At 44.2% G+C, this 17,756-nt stretch overlaps 1 protein-coding gene across 1 annotated transcript in view; it reads left to right on the top strand.

Moving 5' to 3' along the window:
- TRAPPC9 (trafficking protein particle complex subunit 9) overlaps nt 1-17,756 on the top strand; it is a 602,485-nt gene that overhangs the window by 77,172 nt on the left and 507,557 nt on the right. Inside the window, exon 11 of the mRNA XM_056522817.1 lies at nt 11,647-11,792. Within this exon, the coding sequence (XP_056378792.1) occupies nt 11,647-11,792 (146 nt within the window). The remainder of the gene's footprint in view (nt 1-11,646; nt 11,793-17,756) is intronic.

Here is a 17,756-nt window from a genome sequence, read left to right as displayed (position 1 = left end):
GCATGCTGGGAGTTGTAGTTTTGCAACAGCTGGAGGTCCGCAGGTTGGAGACCACTGCTGTACGCTGTATCCCTATGCCCAGGCTGCAAAAGGTACAGAAAATAAACTTTAACTCACCCACCTCGGCCGCACGCAGGGGACTGGAACGTCGGGCAGCCGTCAGCCAATCACCGGTCAGAGCTTCTTACATGACAGTGGGCTCAGCCTATCTCTGGCCGGGGCGGGATATCGCTCCGGCCGGTGATAGGCTGACGGCTGTCCGACGTTCCCAGTGTGTGGCCAACGTAGGTGAGTTACAGTTTATTTTCTTTATCTTTTGCAGCCCAGGCATAGGGATACAGTGTACAGCAGTGGTCTCCAACCTGTGGACCTCCAGCTGTTGCAAAACTACAACTCCCAGCATGCCCGGACAGCCGTTGGCTGTCCGGGCATGCTGGGAGTTGTAGTTTTGCAACATCTGGAGGTCTGCAGGCTAGAGACCACTGGCGTATAGTATAGAGTTCCAGCGCCCGGCGGCCCCCAACAAAGAGGAGGAGGGCAGTTCTTGCGGGTGACATATGTGAGTAGTACCCCACAGGGCTGATCATTAATTGGGGGGGAGCAGAACAGTGCTGGCGGGTCACATAGGATTAGTTCCCCGATGTGGGGACAGCGCTGCGCTGCGCTGATAATACTTTCCCGAGGGGGAGGGGCCCAACAGGTATTGCGGTATGGGGGAAAATTCATATTGTGCAGCCCAAAAAATTCGGTATTCGGTATGAACCGGTATACCGCCCAGCCCTACTGGGAGTTGTAGTTTTGCAACAGCTGCAGGCACCCTGGTTGGGAAACACTGCCCTAGCAGAACCACAAGCAGACACTAGGGCCTAGAGATAAGGTACGTTCACACTGACAAATATCTGCGCGGAATTTGCGCTGAACAAATCCGCTGAGAAATGACAGTTTTTTTTTTTCTGCGCGGAATCTGCGCGGAATTCCGTACAGAAATCAGTGCGGAATTCAGCACGGCATAGGAGACATTGTTAAAAAAAATATATTTATTTTTTTGGCGCTAATTCCGTGCAATTTCCACGCGAAAGTGTGGCGGACTTGAAAAAAATGTTTACATTTGAGTTCAATTGGGTTAGGACGCGAATTCCGCATGAAGAAAGAACATGTTCATTCTTCATGCGGAACGCAATTCAGTGACAGAATTCTGCTAGCGGAAATTCCTCAGTGTGAACTGAGGAGCAGAAATTTCATTACATACTATGGGGTACGGCACTGCTGAATGATTTGGAGAGGAACAAGTGAGCAGAATTACTCGCGGAAATTCCTCTCCAAACCTTCAGTGTGAACATATACCCATACAAGGAAAAAAACAAAAACGGGGTGTAGAATTTTGGGCAAACTAGACTGGAGAGAAGGAGCACACAGAGCATACACTATTATCCGCACCATGCTGCAAAAGCTGTGATTTGTAGTTTTTGCAACAGCTGGAGACAATCTGGTTGGGAAACACTGGCGTAGGTGATAGAATTTTCCGAAAAATATCTGTTCCTTATCTGCGTCAGAACCAAGACCCTCAGATTTCTGCCACGGATTTTCACTCCAAAACTGCGAGTATTGCCACGGTAAATATGTCAATACATGGACAAGTCAAATTCACACTGTAGTGCGGATTTACATTAAAGACCATATGATGGTGATTTCGGGGTTTAAAGGGGTACTCCACAGGAAAACATTGTTTTTAAATCAACTGGTGCCGGAAAGTTAAACAGATTTGTAAATTACTTCTATTTAAAAATCTTAATCCTTCCAGTACTTATCAGCTGCTTGTATGCTCCACAGGAAGTTCTTTTCTTTTTGAATTTCCTTTCTGTCTGACCACAGTGCTCTCTGCTGACATCTCTGTCCATTTTAGGAACTGTCCAGAGCAGGATAGGTTTTCTATGGGGATTTGCTTGTACTCTGGTCAGTTCTTAAAATGGACAGAGGTGTCAGAAGAGAGCACTGTGGTCAAACAGAAAGGAAATTGAAAAAGAAAAGAACTTCCTGTGGAGAATATAGCAGCTGATAAGTACTGGAAGGATTAAGATTTTTATATAGAATTAATTTACAAATCTGATTAACTTTCTGGCACCAGTTGATTTAAAAAAAATTGTTTTCCAGTAGAGTACCCCTTTAATACACATGAATTTCATGCCAAAATCTTTTTAGAATGCCACCATGTGAATGTAGTCTCTAAAAGCAATTTTGCTGTAAATGCTGGGGTAAGAAAGAACACTTGCTATAAGCAGAAGCGTGTGTCTCCTTCATTTTTCTATTGACTTCAATGGGCACCAGCTGTAACCTGATCTCTCAGTGAACTGATTTTCCCTCTTCATTTCTGTCTCATCGTCTTTGTAAAAATTTTATCAGCGAAATACATAACAAAAACATAAATTATTATTTTTTATTTATAATTTTTATTAACAAAAGAAAAAAAAATCTGTAACAAGTAATGGAAAAAAAAATACCCCCAAAAACTAGAAAAAATTGTAACAAGAATTAGTTGTTTTTGTTTTTTTTTACAGAAGAAAAAAAATTGAACGAATAATAAGAAAACAAATTTAGAAAGGAAAAAACAGATGTAGTAAGAATTTTTTTATTTAATAGAAAAAAAATTGCATAAATAATGAGAAAAATAGAACGCCCCAAAGATTTACAAAAGGAAGAAAAACAAGACAAGTAATTGAGAATTTTTTTTATTTTTTTATTTTTTTTTTTACAATAGGAAAAGAAATAGAATAAAATAAGGAATAAGAAAACTAATTTACAAAAGAAAAAACTGATGTAATGAGAAGTTTGTTTGTTAAAAAAAAGTAACAAAAAAAAAAGCAGGAATATGTAACGAGTGGGAAAAAATTTACAAAAGAAAAAAAAACGCAATAAAACAAAAAATTTGCATTTTTCATAATTTTATCTTTATCAAAGAAAGTTAGGTGACAGTCTATATGGCTTCTATTACAGCTTTACAGCCATTGCAGAGCTGCAGACACGATTGAGTAGCTTTTTCTGTATAAAGCCAAACTGCACCTTTCCTGGAGCTGATTTATTTTGCTAAACTGATAAAAGCACTGTTATATTTCTCAACCAATTGTCAAGAAGGCGGAGCTAAGTTGCTCAAGTGCCACAGCCTGACACACCTTCACACTCTCCCTTACTTTGCAGCCCCCTCTTAATTGATACGGAGCCCTGTAGAGCTGTTACATTGGGGCTGGAGGATGCGCGAGCCAGGCTATGGCACTTTAGTAGCGCAGCTCTGCCTTCTTCACACTTCACAAAAATAAATAGATTACAGATTGTACAACTCCTCTAGAATCCCAAATTCACCTTGCTATGCGGTGACACAGGAGCAGAGATAGGGGATAAGATGTCTGATCGCGGGGGTCCCGCTGAGGGGGCCTCCCCGCGATCTCCCACAGAACCCAGCATTCTAAACAAACGCTGGGTTCCTGTGGCAATGGTCATGAATCCACGGCTACGCCCCCTTGTGACGTCACGCCAAGTCCCCTCCATTCATGTCTATGGGAGGGGGCGTGTCCTTCGACACGCCCCTTCCCATAGACATGAATGGAGGGGGCTTTGCGTGACGTCACAAGGGTTGTGGCTGTGACATCATGATCACGGCCTCCGGCTCTGAGCGTTCTGAACAAAATGTTAAAGGGGTACTCCAGTGGAAAACTTTTTTTTTTTTTTTAATCAACTGGTGCCAGAAAGTTAAACAGATTTGTCAATGACTTCTACTAAGAAATCTTTACCCTTCCAGTACTTTTTAGCAGCTGTATGCTACAGATGAAATTCTTTTCTTTTTTAATTTCTTTTTTTTGTCTTGTCCACAGTGCTCTCTGCTGACACCTCTGTCCGTGTCAGGAACTGTCCAGAGCAGCATAGGTTTGCAATGGGGATTTTCTCCTGCTCTGGACAGTTCCTGATACGGGCATCAGGTGTCAGCAGAGAGCACTGTGGACAAAACAAAAATTCAAAAAGAAAAGAATTTCCTCTGTAGCATACAGCTGCTAAAACGTACTGGAAGGGGGGGCGCATGCGCGCGGCTCGATGGTGAGGACGCTTCTCCCGTGAGCTCCGCGCCACCGCAGGGAATATAGCTATATAAGCGCCGTCTTACCGGCTCCACGGAGGCGAAATCTCCCACACTGCTAGCCCACATGGCCAACCAAGATCCCCAGCGATCTGGGACCTCTCAACGGTCGTTGTCCCAGACCATACCCGAAATATTCCGGACGGGTCCGAAATCTAAAATGGCGCCGACCCCAACACAGGCTCCCTGCCAGGAGGTGCCTGAGGAAGAGAGTATAGCTGATTCTCCCCAGCTGACAGACCCTACGCCGGATCCCCTCACACCAGCTGACATGTACCGTACCATACAAGGTATGTTCAAAACCGAACTTTCGAGGGCGGTGGCTGACTTTACCAAGCAAATTGGGGACCTGGGCCAAAGAATAGCGGACTTGGAGATTAAGACAGATGATATAGTTGACGCTCTGACCTCGGAGCGCCAAACCAGTGCGGACCATGCCGAACGCCTGGATCTCTTGGAGTTAAAAATTGAGGATCTGGAGAATAGGTCTCGCAGGGCCAACATAAGAATACGGGGCTTACCGAAGTCCCACACTGACCTCCAGCAAGTGGTTACTAACCTTTTTAAAGCACTTTTACCTCAGGCGGACCCCGCTTTGTTTCGCATGGACCGCATACATAGGGCCCTGGCTCGCCCTAAAACGCCAGACACCCCCCGAGATATTGTTCTTCGTCTACATTATCCAGAGGCCCGTGATCGCTTACTCCAAGCTGCACGTAATATTGAGCCCCTGCCGGGGTTACCCTCCTCGGTTCATATGTATGCTGACCTAGCGCCATCAACACTGGAGAGGAGGAGGCATATGCGCCCCATCACGCTTGCTCTACAAAAAGCACAAGTGCGCTATAGGTGGGGGTTCCCCTTTAATCTACAGTTCCAGCTCCGCTCTACCTTTTACACAGTGCGTACACCGCAGGAAGCTATGGAGATTCTAAAAAAAGAAAATATACCCTGTGAGGAATCTGTGCCCTTACCACAGCGGCTGTCCAAAATCAGGAAGACGTGGCAAAGGATGGACTCTCCCTACAAAAGGCATCGACCTCTCCACCAGCCCCCAGGATGATCAACCGCAACTGTTTTACCTTTTTTTTCGATCCTACTCACTATTGCCTACTGGCTGTTGACTTTGGGACGCTACCCTGAATGTCGTAGGACTGTTATGTCCCAAGTCTTTCTCTGGCACTTTTGGAGGCCTATTCATCCCATTTTTGTTCCATTTTTATTCCTTAATTTTCCCCCTTTTTTTTTTTTTTTTTTTGGAGCTGCAGCTCATTTATGCTCATATTCTCTTGCAGGGACAGTTTTCATCTTTTGGTTCATAGTACATGAGACTACTACAAGAACTGTTCTCTGTTATGTGTATCACCCCCTTTATTTATTTTCTTCCCCCCCTCCCCCTTTTTTATTTATTTGTATTATATATGTTATTATTACTTTTTATTTCTTCTTCTTGTTATGGCTCTCCGAGGTCGGGGGACCTGGGGGTTGGATCCCCGTCTCCATGGGGATTCTGTCTGTATTGTTGTATTCCTATTGTACTGACCCACTCCCCTTGCTTGGGCTGTGGTTTAACTATCGTTTGCCTGGGAGATTTTGCCCTACTGTTTAGTTTTCCCTCTGGTGGATTACCATGTTGCCCCACCTCCAGAGGATACGGGGGCCACAAGTGACTAAGAGCCCATTGGGGTCCCCCCTGGCTCCCTCCCTCTGTCCTCTTATGATGTTACGAGTTCTAGTGACTATTGTATGTAGCCTTCCTGGTACTGTTGTTCTCGTGTTTTTCTGGTTCCCCCTTATCTTGCCTTCCCTTCTTCTCCTATACTTTTCCGTGTTTGCTTTTTTTTTCTCTTTTAATGTGACCAGTGCATCTCCCCTCCCTCTTATCTATCTTTATTTTTCTCAGCTCTGCCTATTCTTCTCCTTATGTGTAAGGTGATATCCCACAATGTCCGAGGGCTCAATTCCCCAATTAAGAGGAAAAAAGCTATGATAGATTACCTCAAATATGCTCCAGATGTGCTTTGTATACAAGAGTCACATTTCACTACTTCTTCCTATCCGAAGCACATCCATACTAATTACTCATGAGTTTATATGGCCTCTCACACTTCCAAATCCAGAGGGGTACTGGTAATGCTTCACAATGCTTTCCCTTTCAACGTACTCAAATCTCATGTGGATACTGAGGGTAGATATTTGGTTCTGGAGGGCACATATCAGGAGTCTCGGCTGTGTATAATTAATTCCTATGCACCAAATGATGACCCATTGGACTTTTTTGTTCACCTGGCAGCCAAATTACCTGATCTTACCTACGATTTTCTTATATGGTGTGGAGACTTTAATATGGTGTTCAACGGGGTGCTTGATAGGTCCCACACGACTACTTTTCGTAGAACGGGTACGCAGCAGAGACTCCTGAAGGACACTCTAGCCTTGCATGAGCTGGCGGATGCGTGGAGGGAGCATAACCTGGCGCAGAGGGGGTATACGTACTATTCTCCAGCACACTCGCTATATACCAGAATCGACTGGATTCTGACATCGACCTCCTCTCTGCCACACCTGCTCTATGCCAGACACATACATTGTGCCTGGTCTGACCATGATATGGTGTACGCCCAGTTTGCCTTTGGTAATCGCTGTCCCACACCATATGCATGGAGGTTAAATGAGTCATTATTGTCACGCCCCCATATTCGTTCGGCTCTGGAGGAGGCTCTCACTTCTTACTTTTCTACTAACTCTATTTCCCCCTCTGATATTGGTTGGACTTGGATGGCCCATAAGGCGTTCATTAGAGGTAAACTCATATCTCTTGCAGCAAAACTTAAAAAGGAGAGACTGAATACACAATCTGCCCTGGAAAATAAGCTAGCTAGACTGGTCACTGCACACCAGCTGAACCCTCAACCGTATTTGCTACACGCTATTAAAACTACAAGGCTTCAGCTGGATGCGGTGCTTACGGATCGCACTGAGCGAGCGGTGAGGTGGACACAGGCCACCTATTATAAATGGGCGAACAAGCCGGACAAACTCTTAGCCTCCATGCTGAGGCAAAGACAGCGGATAAATAGGGTTCATTCAATTCAATTCAACTGCCCACTTCTGACCCTTCCCGTATATATAATGTTTTCCATTCTTTCTACTCATCCCTGTACAAGGAACGCCCCTCCCCCCCTTCCTCCACCTTTATCTCTACCTTTCTGGACTCCATCTCCTTACCTTCCCTCTCACCCTCTGATAGGGAGTGCCTTAACTCACCTGTGTCGGCCGAGGAGGTGGATCAATGTATCTCCGACTTGAAACAGGGCAAAGCCCCTGGCCCTGACTGTCTGTCGGCCCTCTATTACAAAAAGTTTAGTTCTATTCTACTACCTCACATTGTCTCTTTTTGCAACAGGATGCTCTCTGGTTCCCCTATGCCCCCAGAGTTCCTTACTGCATCGATTGTAGTCATCCCTAAGCCTAATAAAGATCCCTTGCTCCCTTCCAATTATCGCCCTATCTCCCTTATTAATTTGGACACTAAGTTGTTCACCTCCATATTAGCCCGCAGACTGAATACATTTCTCCCTGACCTGATTCATAATGACCAAGTGGGGTTCATCCCTGGGCGTCAAGCCCCAGACAATATCCGTAAGGTCCTTGATGTGATTCACTGGTCTTCTTCGACTCTAATCCCCCTGACTTTGTTGGGGCTTGACATTGAGAAGGCCTTTGACTCCGTCTCATGGTCCTATATGTTTAAGGTTCTGGAAAGAATGGGATTCTCAGGCCAGTTTATAGCTGCACTACATACATTATACTCTTCACCTAAGGCTTATCTTAAACTCCCCTCCTCTTCCCCGAGCCCCATTACCATTGAGCGGGGTACTCGCCAGGGGTGTCCGTTATCGCCTGCCTTATTTGCTTTGGCCATGGAGCCACTGGCGAGTGCCCTAAGAAGTAACCCTGACATCTCGGGAGTAGATATAGCTGGATCGGTATATAAAGTTAATTTATTTGCGGATGATCTGTTATTGACCCTTATGAACCCCCTGGTTTCCATTCCAAATTTATTTGCGGTCCTAGATAATTTCTCAGCGGTCTCTGGACTAGTAATTAATAAGAACAAGTCGGAGGTATTGTTCTGTAACACCCCCAGGTCGACACAAGATCTCATAGGTCTTAACTTCGATCTCCATCCCACCACATCTCACCTTCCCTATCTTGGGATTTCTCTTCCCTCTAACATTGCTTCTCTTTATAGACTTAATTACCTCCCTCTCTTTAAGTCCCTGAGGACTGACATGGCTAAATGGAATCTTCCTCATATTTCCTGGTTGGGCAGGCTCCACTCTGTCAAGATGGTACTGCTACCTAGACTGTTATATTTATTTCGAACCCTACCTGTCCCTATCCGCTCACCAGATCTCCGGACACTCCAGGCTGATATATTTCGTTTCATTTGGCGAGGCCTCCGCCCCCGTATCCCCAGAGTTATTATGTACTACCATAAGAATGTTGGGGGTCTATCTGTCCCCAACCTCGTCAAATATTATAGAGCGGCTCGACTTGCTCAATTGTTATTATGTAACGCAGTTTCGGGTGCACCTCGCTGGCTTACTCTGGAAAATACTCTCCTCTCCCCCCATACTTTATGCTCTCTTATGTGGTCATCCAGTCCTATATTTACTTTGATTCCCCCCTTCTGCTCTCCTCTCTCGCTACTCGCTGCTCTTGTGGAGATCGGTCCGCTTCAAGACTCCTCTTCAATCTCCTCTATCCCCAGCCTTACCTATTTTTCATAACCCCCTTTTTGCTCCAGGCCTCAACACAGGTCCATTTCACTGGTGGGTACACCACAAACTTACTCGCCTACATAATTTTCTCCTTCGCACCCACCTTATGACCAAGGAGATGTTTATGGCTAGATATGCTCCTCCACCTTCTGAATTGTATAGACTTAATCAGATCTTTTCCTTCCTTCTATCTCTTCCCTTCTCCTCTTCGGGGATTTCCCCTACCTCTTTTGAGACACTTGCCATCTACTCACCCTCTCGACCTGGCTCCCTATCTCACATTTACGCTTTGCTTAACAAGCCTCCTCCAGACACTAAGCTGCCTTTCATGACTCAATGGGAAGAGGATCTGGGGGTCTCTATGCCCTTATCTACGTGGCACGATTGTTGTGTTCAAATCAGTAAAGGGAGTTGGCAGGTTTCCCTTGTTGAAACCTCCCTAAAGGTCCTACACAGGACTTATTATGTACCAGCTCGCCTGCACATCATGCACCCTGAGGTGTCCTCAGAATGCTTTAGGGGCTGCCGAGAGACAGGTTCCATGCTCCATATATGGTGGACCTGCCCTCAGGTGGCGAGATTTTGGTCGGACATAGCAAACCTAATTTCCTCGGTCTTACACATTAGACTGTCCCCCTCTCCTGATGTCTGCTTACTGGGACGTAGGCCGCAGGGCATGTCTTTTGCTTCATTTAAGTTAACTCAATTTATTCTGCTGGCGGCCAGGATCCATGTGGCATCTAAATGACGCTCCAATGTTCTATCTAGCTCAATGGTAGTCTCTAGAGTAAATCAAATATTGTTATCTGAAAAACTTAATGCAATTAGAGCTGACACCAGAGATAACTTTGATAAGGTTTGGGAACCATGGCTGTCTTCTCCCCATGCCCCGGACTTGACATATTACCTATCTTTGTGATGCACTGTATTAATAGGTCTAAAACATTTCATGACACGGATTGCTTATCCCCACTGATACTTCCCTTACCCTTCTTCTCCATCACCCACCCTCCTTGCCTTCCCCATCCTTACCTACCCCCCGCCCCTCTCCGGGTCCACTGATCCTGGCCCCAGTTGGTTGGCATTTTTGCCAGTTGTTATCTACGATGAGACTACATCAGGTTCAAAACTAGTTGTATGTATTTTTTATACTGTTTAACTATGATTGCAATGTACTTCTCTGTACCGTTTCCTTGCTTTCAATAAATATATCTTTTGACACTAAAACGTACTGGAAGGGTAAAGATTTTTTTATAGAAGTAATTTACAAATCTGTTTAACTTTCTGGCATCAGTTCATTAAAAAAAAAAAAAAAAAATGTTTTTCACCGGAGTACCCCTTTAACCCCTTAAGGACACATGACGTACTGGAACGTCATGTGTCCACTCCCGATCTATAACGCGGGGCCACGGCGTGGCCCCGCGTCATAGCGGTTCGGGCCCGGCCTCTAACAACGGCCGGGACCCGTGGCTAATAGCGCGCGGCATTGATCGCTGTGCCGCGCGCTATTAACCCTTTAGACGCGGCGTTCAAAGTTGAACGCCGCGTCTAAAGTGAAACCGAAAGCATGCCGGCTAGCTCAGTGGGCTGTTCGGGATAGCCGCGGTGAAATCGCGGCATCCCGAACAGCTGACAGGACAGCGGGAGGGCCCCTACCTGCCTCCTCGCTGTCCGATCGCCGAATGACTGCTCAGTGCCTGAGATCCAGGCATGAGCAGTCATGCGGCAGAATCATCGATCACTGGTTTCTTATGAGAAACCAGTGATCAATGTAAAAGATCAGTGTGTGCAGTGTTATAGGTCCCTATGGGACCTATAACACTGCAAAAAAAAAGTGCAAAAAAAAAGTGAATAAACATCATTTAACCCCTTCCCTATTAAAAGTTTGAATCACCCCCCTTTTCCCATAAAAGAAAAAACACAGTGTAAATAAAAATAAAAATAAACATAAATGGTATCGCCGCGTGCGGAAATGTCCGAATTATAAAAATATATCGTTAATTAAACCGCACGGTCAATGGCGTGCGCGCAAAAAAATTCCAAAGTCCAAAATAGTGCATTTTTGGTCACTTTCTATATCATGAAAAAATGAATAAAAAGCGATCAATAAGTCCTATCAATGCAAAAATGATACTGTTAAAAACTTCAGATCACGGCGCAAAAAATGAGCCCTCATACCGCCCCATACACGGAAAAATAAAAAAGTTATAGGGGTCAGAAGATGACAATTTTAAACGTATAAATTTTTCTGCATGAAGTTATGATTTTTTCCAGAAGTGCGACAAATTCAAACCTGTATAAGTAGGGTATCATTTTAATCATATGGACCTACAGAATAAAGGTAAGGTGTCATTTTTACCGAAAAATGTACTACGTAGAAACGGAAGCCCCCAAAAGTTACAAAATGGCGTTTTTTTTTTCAATTTTGTCTCACAATGATTTTTTTTCCCGTTTCACCGTAGATTTTTGGGCACAATGACTGACGTCATTACAAAGTAGAATTGGTGGTGCAAAAAATAAGCCATCATATGGATTTTTAGGTGCAAAATTGAAAGAGTTATGATTTTTTAAAGGCAAGGAGCAAAAAACGAAAATGCAAAAACGGAAAAAACCCCGGTCCTTAAGGGGTTAAGTACGCTGGACCCCCGGAGTACTCCTTTAATGCTAGATTATTAGATTGCGGATTAAAATGGCACCTTCATTCTGCTAAAACAAATGACTTCTGTTTTGCTCCAGGTCGGTGAAGCTTCTTAATCTTCCCATTATCTTGAGGCCGCAGAAAGTGAAGAATTTACTGGGCCAAAAACTTTCCACAAAAAGTCCCTTCATCTACTCCCCGATCATCGCCCACAACCGCAGCGAGGAGAAGAACAAGAAGATCGGTAGGTGTCCTGCACCCCTGTGATTGTCCCCACCCATCTTGTTCCTGGTGGTTCTCCTCACCCTCCTAGGTGCCGCTGAGCATGTGTCTGTTTTCCTAAGGTCTGCTGTATGGCTAGTTTGGAAGAGATATAACACTTACTAGAGACAGCAGCTGTCTGTAATGTAAGGATTATATGGATACTATATAGTAGTTTTATGTAGGTATTGTAAATGTAGTATTATTAGGATGCTTTTATTTGGTATATCTATTGGAAGTGTTTTGTATGAAATATATGGTAGTGGTATATGGAAAATATGTGCTCTTTATTGGGGGGGTATTTATCAATGGATTTATGTATTTATCTTGCGTTTCATTGGCGCATTTCTTTGGCGCAGTGTCTTTTTGCGCCAATATTTGGCACATTCTCATATTATCTGGGCACTGATTTGCAGTTTTATTCGGATATTAAATGACAGTGTTGTGTGAGTAATATGTAAGCTCTATATGAATGTATTATTTAGATACTGTATGAAAGTTTTTTTAAGTATTGTTTGGCGGTATTATTTCGGCACTGCATTGTTATTTTGCATTGTATGATGATATTTTTCATCAAGTGGGAGATAACTATTATCGTTGGCAAGAGTTGCTTTTTTTTTTTTTTTTTAAATAATACAGGATAATCTGTTATATCAGAAAGTAATGTGGGCTGAAGAGAAAGTAAAGGTGACCTCCGATCCTGCCCGTTACACTCTTTGATCCCTGCGGTCCGTGACTGGTGCGCAGTCAAATGCGTTTCCCCTGCACTGATTATGGTCACCGGTAGTGCGGGGGCGGTATAACCAAAAATGTATATCACTGTATTTTTCTAAATTATGGCGGTTTCACAGTATTTAACGGTATTTTTTTTTAATGGGAATTTTTTATTTTATTTAATTTTAATTTCATTTTTAAAATGGGAAAAGCGGGGTGATTCTGACTTTTATTAGAGGAAGTGTTAAATGATGTTTATTAACTTTTTTTTTTTTTCCATTTTTTTTTTTTTTTGCAATGTTATAGCCCCCATAGGAGGCTATAACACCTCACACACTGATCCTTTACATTGATCATTGTTATCCCATAGGAGACTATAACACTTCACACACTGATCCTTTACATTGATAATTGTTATCCCATAGGAGGCTATAACACCTCACACACTGATCCTTTACATTGATCATTGTTATCCCATAGGAGACTATAACACTTCACACACTGATCTTTTACATTGATCATTGTTATCCCATAGGAGACTATAACACTTCACACACTGATCTTTTACATTGATCATTGTTATCCCATAATGGACTATAACACTGCACACACTGATCTTTTACATTGATCATTGTTATCCCATAATGGGCTATAACACTGCACACACTGATCTTTTACATTGATCATTGTTATCCCATAGGGGGCTATAACACTGCACACACTGATCTTTTACATTGATCATTGTTATCCCATAGGGGGCTATAACACTGCACACACTGATCTTTTACATTGATCATTGTTATCCCATAATGGGCTATAACACTGCACACACTGATCCTTTACATTGATCATTGTTATCCCATAGGAGACTATAAAACTGCACACACTGATCTTTTACATTGATCGTTGTTATCCCATAGGGGGCTATATAACACTGCACACACTGATCTTTTACATTGATCATTGTTATCCCATAGGATAACATTGATCAATGATTCTGCCGCTTGACTGCTCATGCCTGGATCTCAGGCACGGAGCAGTCATTCAGTGATTGGACACGCAGGAGGAAGGTAGGGGACCCTTCTCGTGTCCTCCAGCTGTTCGGGATGCCGTAGCGGTTCCGAACAGACCACTGAGCTAACCAGCACTGATTTGCTTTTCACTTTAGATGCTGAGATCAACTTTGAACGCCGAGTCTAAAGGGTTAATTTTGCGCGGCACAGTGATCGGTGCCACGCGCTATTAGCCACGGGTCCCGGCCATTGCTAGGTGCCGGGCCTGACCCGCTATGATGCGGGGCCATGGCATTATAGGAAGGGAGCAGACGGAGGGCATACAGGTATACACTCACCGGTATTGCCGGTGAGTATATACCTGTACGCCCTTTTATAGGTCACCGTACAGGCGTACAGGTCACCGGCTTTGTCACTGAAGGCTGTATATTAAGACATTACAAATATAAAAATGGAGTTGAACAATTGTATCCCTTATTGGGATGAAGAAAAATGTTTAAACAGAGTAAATTTCAAAAAGTCTTAAAAAAATAAGTGATTTGTAAAAATAAAAAAAAAAGTAAAAAAATAATTTTGATTTGGTACAATTTTTTTTTTTTTTTTTTTTTTAAAGCACATATAGTACATTAAAATAAAAAGAAACACTTCAGCTGCCTGGGCATGCTGGAAGTTGTAGTTTTGCAGCAGCGAGCTTTCTAGACAAATTAGGTTTCTTTATCAGGCATCATATAGTTTTTTTAAAAGCAGCATGGAGGACATTATAGAGCAGTAAGGAGAATGATCAGTGTAGGCCAAGGCAGTGTGCCTCCAGCTGTTCAAAAACTACAACTCCCAGCAGGCGTACCAAAACAGTTAGGGAAAGACACGATGACCTAGTGCAGTGTTTCCCAACCAGGGTGCCTCCAGCTGTTGCAAAACTACAACTCCCAGCATGCCCGGACAGCCTTTGGCTGTCCGAACATGCTGGGAGTTGTAGTTTTGCAAAAGCTGGAGGCACCCTGGTTGGAAAACACTGACCCTAACCTGCAGATTTCTTTTAAATATTCTTCTCCGAACGAACCCCCACTCGACTTCTTCCTGACCGCCTGTTTTACCGTCTTGCAGGTTATAAGCCTTGAAGGAGCAGCACAATCTTCTCTTCTAATCGAACGCTCTCCAGCTTTGTATTTCATCTTAACAACCCAGTGACAACTTCCGGCTCAGCAGAGTTGTAGTAGTGTCAGGACTTTCATTAAGAGACGGAACGAAGGGATCAATATGGCGGCTTGGGAGTTGGCGGATTGATTCATTAGGCCTGATTCTATAGGCACAGGGGGCTCTTAAGCTTGTTGATGTATATTACGGTGGGGACTGAAATCACCGCATGATGAGGATGTAGTCCCCGGTGTTTACTACCGTCCATCTCTATCGAATGTTACTCCTTTCAGATAAAATTATTTCCACTGGCTTAAAGCACATTGTTATTTCCTGAAGGCCCAGATGGGAGTATCTCCTGCCCGCCATGATGAGTCCTCAGCTTCTTCTGGGGGAAATGTCTAATCGCAGCTTCATGCATTGTTTGCTATACTGGATATTAAAGGGATTATAAAAATCAAACACGTAAAGAAACTACACACCCCGGGAATAGGAAGATAGTAGCGATTAACCCATAAAGTGCCACACTCGATGGCTACAACGCATCATAGGGTAATATAACCAAACAAGGCTAAACAATTAAAGGGGTATTCCAGGAAAAAACTTTTTTTTATTTTTTTATTTTTATTTTTTATATCAACTGGCTCCAGAAAGTTAAACAGATTTGTAAATTACTTCTATTAAAAAAATCTTAATCCTTTCAATAATTATCAGCTGCTAAAGTTGAGTTGTTGTTTTCTGTCTGGCAACAGTGCTCTCTGCTGACATCTCTGCTTGTCTCGGGAACTGCACAGAGTAGAAGAGGTTTGCTATGGGGATTTGCTTCTAAACTGGGTGGTTCCCGAGACATGTGTCATCAGAGAGCACTTAGACAGAAAAGAACAACTCAACTTCATCAGCTCATAAGTACTGAAAGGATGAAGATTTTTTAATAGAAGTAATTTACAAATCTGTTTAACTTTCTGGAGCCAGTTGATATATAAAAAAACGTTTTTTTCCTGGATAACCCGTTTTAAGTCTCCCCACATATGTGTAAAATATCACCTAGACTATAGCCGGGAGCGCGTGACATCATAATCCCGCCCCCTCATGACATCACGCCCCGTCCCCTCAATGCAAGTCTATGGGAGGGGGCGTGACAGCTGTCACAGGGCTATGATGTCACGAGCTCCTGGCGCCGGCTCCAGCACTCGGAACAGTTTGTTCCAAACGTTGAGCAGCGGAGTACCCCTTTAATGATAAGCTTTTCTTGAAGGTGAACACATTGAAGGACATTTTAAACACTTTTTTTTTGTTCTTTAAAAAAAAGTTATACTTGGAGTTATGAAACCTATCCCCATTACATAAAGATTGTTGAGTCCTCCTCTTTTGTCAGGTTGTTGGATATTTTTATTTATTTATTTTAAAGTGTTTGTGGCAGCCGGATATGTCGTACCCCATTAATTTCAGAAAGTGTCTCCATTAGGCTAATTTTCTGACTGCAACTGGAGGCGAGTAATGGGGTTAAAGTGAGCATCAGTGGGCTCAACAGAACAGGAGTGTTGGCCTAACACAGCAGAGGTGGGGACCATGAGTAAGCAGAGGTGGGCCTAACACAGAAGAGGTGGGGACCATGATTAAGCAGAGGTGGGCCTAACACAGAAGAGGTGGGGACCATGAGTAAGCAGAGGTGGGCCTAACAGACCAGAGGTGGGGACCATGCATGTGTAAGCAGGGGGAGGAAACATGTGTAAGCAGAGGTGGGCCTAACAGCAGAAGGAGAACCATGTACAGAACAGAGGTGGGGACCATGAGTAAGCAGAGGTGGGCCTAACAGACCAGAGGTGGGGACCATGCATGTGTAAGCAGAGGGGGAACCATGTGTAAGTGGGGGGAGGAAACATGTGTAAGCATAGGTGGGCCTAACAGCAGAGGGAGAACCATGTACAGAGCAGAGGTGGGGACCATGAGTAAGCAGAGGTATGCCTAACAGAGCAGACCATGTGTAAGCGGGTGGGGGGGGGGACCATGTGTAAGCAGAGGCTGGACCATGTGTAAGCTGAGGTAGGACCATGTGTTAGTAGAGGTGGGCCTAATAGAGCAGAGGGGGGACCATGTGTAAGCAGGGGAGGGGGACCATGTGTAAGCGGGGGGGGGCATGTGTAAGCGGGGGGGGGGGGCATGTGTAAGCAGGGGGGGGGACCATGTGTAAGAAGCTGAGTTAGGACCATTTGCTAGTAGAGGTGGGCCTAACAGAGCAGAGGGGGAACCATCTTTAAGCAGAGGTTGGCTTGGGGAGAGCAGAAACAGACTCGCAGACCGTGTAAAAGACTTACTTGAGGTAACTGGTCCTACCACTGGATGAACCATTGATAAAACAACAAAAATAACAATTCATTTATTTGTAATAGTCATTGTTTATGCCATCTTGTTTTATTTTTTTATTTTTTATATAGTAATTCTTAAAAATCCGATGTTTGGCTTTGGGTTTCTTACAGTATCTTCTTTTAAACAGTGTTAGGCTTCTTTCACGCTGCTGTTAGCACATGGCAGTGTGACGGCCGTCGGGGAGCCCAGGAAAATAGCGGGAGAAAAAATTCTGCTTGCGCCGTCTTTTTCTTCCGCTATTCCAAAAAAAAAAAAACGGCACCCAGCGGCCCCCATAATAGTAAATGGGAGCCGCCGGGACCTGTTGTTTCCCCGTCACGGGAGCGGCCATTAAAGAAGTTCTCTACTGCCCCAGCATCCGGTACATTTTGTTCCGAACGCTGGGTTCGGGCTACTGGGGTCGTGATGTCATGCACACGCCCCCTCAATGCAAGTCCATGGGAGGGGGCGTGGCACGCCCCCTCCCATAGACTTGCATTGAGGGGGCGTAGCGTGACGTCACTAGGGGGCGTGTGCACGACTTCACGACCCTCGTTGACTGCACCCAGCGTTCAGAACAATATGTTCCGAAAGCTGGGGCTGTGGAGTACCCCTTTAAAGTCACACATACAAAAAAAAAAAACTTTAACGGCTGTTCTCGTGACGGGAAGCAACGTCAGTGTGTAAGCGGCCTTAGTGAGTCTTTATTTTTCTTTGTACACATTTAATAACTTTACATG

This window comes from Hyla sarda, chromosome 5, assembly GCF_029499605.1.
Source record: "Hyla sarda isolate aHylSar1 chromosome 5, aHylSar1.hap1, whole genome shotgun sequence".
Classification (NCBI taxonomy): domain Eukaryota; kingdom Metazoa; phylum Chordata; class Amphibia; order Anura; family Hylidae; genus Hyla; species Hyla sarda.
The sequence above is the reverse complement of the archived record's forward strand: the minus strand, read 5'-3'. Positions and strand labels throughout refer to the sequence as shown.